The 3,932-nt window shown below is 35.2% G+C and overlaps 1 protein-coding gene across 1 annotated transcript; it reads right to left on the bottom strand.

Moving 5' to 3' along the window:
- Window positions 1-1,998: 1,998 nt before the first annotated feature.
- LOC118752400 lies at window positions 1,999-2,799 on the bottom strand (the record flags this gene model as incomplete). The annotated part of the gene is made up of 4 exons (XM_036487294.1): window positions 2,642-2,799; window positions 2,246-2,588; window positions 2,111-2,188; window positions 1,999-2,024 (listed from the first exon to the last, which is right to left on the bottom strand). Coding segments are annotated over exons 1-4 (605 nt in total), but the record flags the coding sequence as incomplete, so codon positions are not given.
- Window positions 2,800-3,932: the final 1,133 nt, after the last annotated feature.

Here is a 3,932-nt window from a genome sequence, read left to right as displayed (position 1 = left end):
GCGTTTTTGCTGCATTAAAAATGCAACATTTAGCACTTTCGAACATATGTTTTCGAAGAGCGTTCATGCTATAGCATTTAGCAAATGTACATTTACGCGAGTTCGAAATCGTATGCTTTTGACAAACAGCCGTGTTCCAGTCTCTTATTTAGATGCGTATATATTACGATCAATTCTCACGCAGGAGATAATGTGCAAAAACCCTACTGAAAAGGGAAAAATAAATTTTAACCCAAAAATTCAATACAAAAACTTGTATTGTTTTAACCATAACCGAAAATTTGTTTGTGTATATATTCATTTGTCGGTGATGTCAATTAAAATTTTCTCACTTAATTAGGAAACAAAACGAACCGAGTTGATCACAAATTGATCCAGATTTCTATCAGCATCAAATCGATGTTGAATTTGCTTAACTTTTCTTTACCCAAATATGTAATGCAAAATAAAAGAAATCTCGATCGGCGATCACTGAAACGTAGCTAACAACTGTATACTCGAAAAAGCAATGTTGCCACTTTTTCTCTTTAAACCATGTTCGAATCGTGGAAATTTTGGAAGATCACAGGGTTGCTTTTAGCATTTAGATTCTTAATGCAAAAATGGAGTTGCATTTAGGTGACGAATTTTGTATGGATAAATGTACATTTAGAGTAGCATTTAGAGCTAAATGCGCTAAATGTGCTTTTACGCGTAAGCAAAAACAGCCTATTACGCTCACAGAGAGCGAAATAACGAAAAAGTAAAGAAACGCAAAAGTAACAGAAACTAGCAAGTAATCAGCAGATTGGTGGGTTTGACTTCGCGAGAGTGCACTCCGCTTTGAACAAAATGACTTTATGGGGGGTGTTGAGGGAGTCCTACACATCACAAAACTGAAAGCCGCACGGCGAGGAAACATAGTTTACGAGTAAAAGGTTGAAAATTTCAAATAACAAAATGTACAATAACAAACCATTTCAAGCAAATACAACTGTGCAGAAAACTCACACTCCCACTAAATTAAGCTGGGTACTGTTTAGTAAGTGGTCCACCTATTTCGGGGTATTGCGTCCAAAGGGGTGACCCGATCCAAAAAAAAATTGCACACACTTGTAGCCAAGGGTCTACCCATTATTTTAGCATCCACTATTGTAATTTTGGGTCACTAATTTATTTACAAATTGGGTTTGAAATATGCCCTTTTTTGTAAAATTCGGAAATTAGCGTAAATTTATCACTCCTATTCTCCTTAAAGCAGCTACATCAGCAATATATTTTTATATTCTCCTTCACTTTACACTTTACTCGATGAGCTATAACTTTCTTTATAACTTTAATATTAACCACTTAACCACAATTTATTAAATAAAAACACCTTCTAAGTCATGCGTCTGACTTTTGTTGCATATGCAAATTAAATGGCGTAGTTCAGCTGTCAAACTCCAAAATATGCAAAAGAATGAGAGACAAAAGAAAATAGGATATAACATAAGAGTGATACCATAGTTTCTTTTGCGCAGAACTTTTTTCTGCGTAGGCGGCCTTCGGCCGCGCTTATGGATCATAACCCTTACTAAGTAAAATTCTCCTTTCTGTGTTGCCAGACAATAAAACACATCACTTTTTTCCACTTAAAAAACAAAATATTCGACTTCCTCCTATAAATTATTAATTTATTCTTAAAAGGGCTTACAGAAATCATTAAAAGCTACACCTACTCTTCTTCCATAACCTCAATTTCAAAATCCTCTGCTTCTTCCGGCATGTATGGATTCAGTGGATTGTATAATGCACCAGCCAGTTTAAAAAAAATTGCTCAGCGGATCCAAACCTGCATGTTTGCAATGCCTCACAAACATAAATTTTGCCAAATATCCACTAAAAAACTTCTTGTTTCGATGGTACTGCGGCATTGAATATTTGACATGCCGCCAAAGTCCCTCAATTGTATTTGTGTGTTGTTGCGTTTCTGGGTCTTTAAAATTAACCGAATGGTTAACTTTAAAGTGAACGTACCTTTCATCACTTAGGCAGTCATACGCCTGCAACGAAAAACATTTTAAATTTATATATATATATATATTTATATTTATATACACATATATGGACACTTAGGCATTAAACTCACCTTCCAAAAATCGGAAACTATGGTCGTGTTAGGAACAATCCAATTCTTTATAACTGCCAATAAAGTTTCCTTATCCCGCTTTTAAACGGGAACAAGAAAACACTTATTGGTACCACGCTCCACTCCACCAAAAACCCATTGCCCTTCAACAGCGTGTCCACGATGATACTTCCGGCGTCCGAATTTGCTTTCGTCTATCTCAACAATAGACCCGACACCTCCAATTTTCCGCCCCTTTACAACCATGCCGTCATACACTACCTCACGGCAAAAATTACACCAATCAACTGCGGTCAGTCTTGTAATACTTAACTCCTCAATTATAAAATCTTGTGTCACATTCTTCAACCAAAAGTAAGAAAATGCAATGAGCTTCACCATCGATAGCCTCGACCTATCAAAGAATGTGTTTTTTCTTAATGAAATTTGCTGATTACACGTTCGCACTTGCTTTCCAGACTTCGAAATTTTACGGCACCTACACATAATTTTTTTTTGTATTACAGTTTAATAGACGCACGGTAAACTTACCTCCAAACGAATCCATCCGATGATGCAGTGCACTCCAACAATTTCAGCGGATGGCCCCGAGCGCATAAATATTGCCCTTCACGAGGAATTAAATTCCACTCCTGCAACTGTTCGAGCACATTTGCATTAATCTTAAGACCGTCCTCACGTTCAAACATTTTATATATTTTAAATAAATTAAGAGTATTCATCTTTTTAAAAAATATTCAAAATACGTTTTTTATCTCCGCCGGAACACAAACAAATGAAAAATAGCTGTAAGTATATACATATATGTACATATAAAACGGCATAAATTTTCCCGCTTCCAACAAAAACAGTACCCTTTCCAAAATAGTCCGTTAACTCGCCTTGTTTAATTAACTAAAATATGCATTTGCAAATACATGCATTTATATTTTTTATTATCACTGAATTCTGAAAACTCAAAAGCAAATCATAATATAATAAGTATATCAAATCAAAGGTAAGAACTTGCACTTTTTCAATAATATAAATTTTTTTAGCATTGATTATGGACTTTTTCTAAAAAAGGGTTATTTTATGAAAAAATTATGACATTTTTTTGGTTTTATAATATTTTTGGCTTAAATATATAAAAAATCATACACATTTTATATATCAGCTTGAAGTTAAATTAAGTGTCTTTATTTTGACATCATTAGTTTTTAAATCGGTTACGCAGTTTAGAAAATATTAATGTTTTAAAATATCACAATTTTTTTGTTTTACCTCTTATATCTGCTTTGCTTTTTAATTGCGGCAAATAATATTTATATAGTTAAAATCAGCGTAAAAAGTACTAGCAATCTGCATTTTTAGTTTTTCTATAGCTGAACGGTTGGTTATCTTGATGTATGCCGAATTCTAAATTGTTAGGGTTATGATCCTTAAGCGCGATTGCAGACCGCCTACGCAGATAGAAGTTCTGCTCAAAAATACTTCTGCTCATTTTCTTCGCAACACAGAAAGAGAATTCTACTTTGTGAGGGTTATAATCCCTAAGCGCGACCGCAGGCCGCCTACGCAGAAAGAAGTCCTGCTCAAAAATGCTTCTGCTAATTTTCTTCTCAATACAAAAGGAGAATTCTACATTGTGAGGGTTATAATCCCTAAGCGCGGCCAAAGGCCGCCTGCGCAGAAAGGGTTCTGCGCCAAAAAATACTACGAAGTCAGAAGGTGTTTTATACACTTGAGAAGGCAACACAAAAAGGAGAATTCTACATTGTGAGGGTTACAATCCCTAAGCGCGGCCGAAGGCCGCTTACGCTGAAAGCGTCTTGTGTCAAAG

The sequence above is a fragment of the Rhagoletis pomonella genome, unplaced genomic scaffold (genome assembly GCF_013731165.1).
Source record: "Rhagoletis pomonella isolate Grant_MI unplaced genomic scaffold, Rhpom_1.0 Rhpom_scaffold_01465, whole genome shotgun sequence".
Classification (NCBI taxonomy): domain Eukaryota; kingdom Metazoa; phylum Arthropoda; class Insecta; order Diptera; family Tephritidae; genus Rhagoletis; species Rhagoletis pomonella.
The sequence above is the reverse complement of the archived record's forward strand: the minus strand, read 5'-3'. Positions and strand labels throughout refer to the sequence as shown.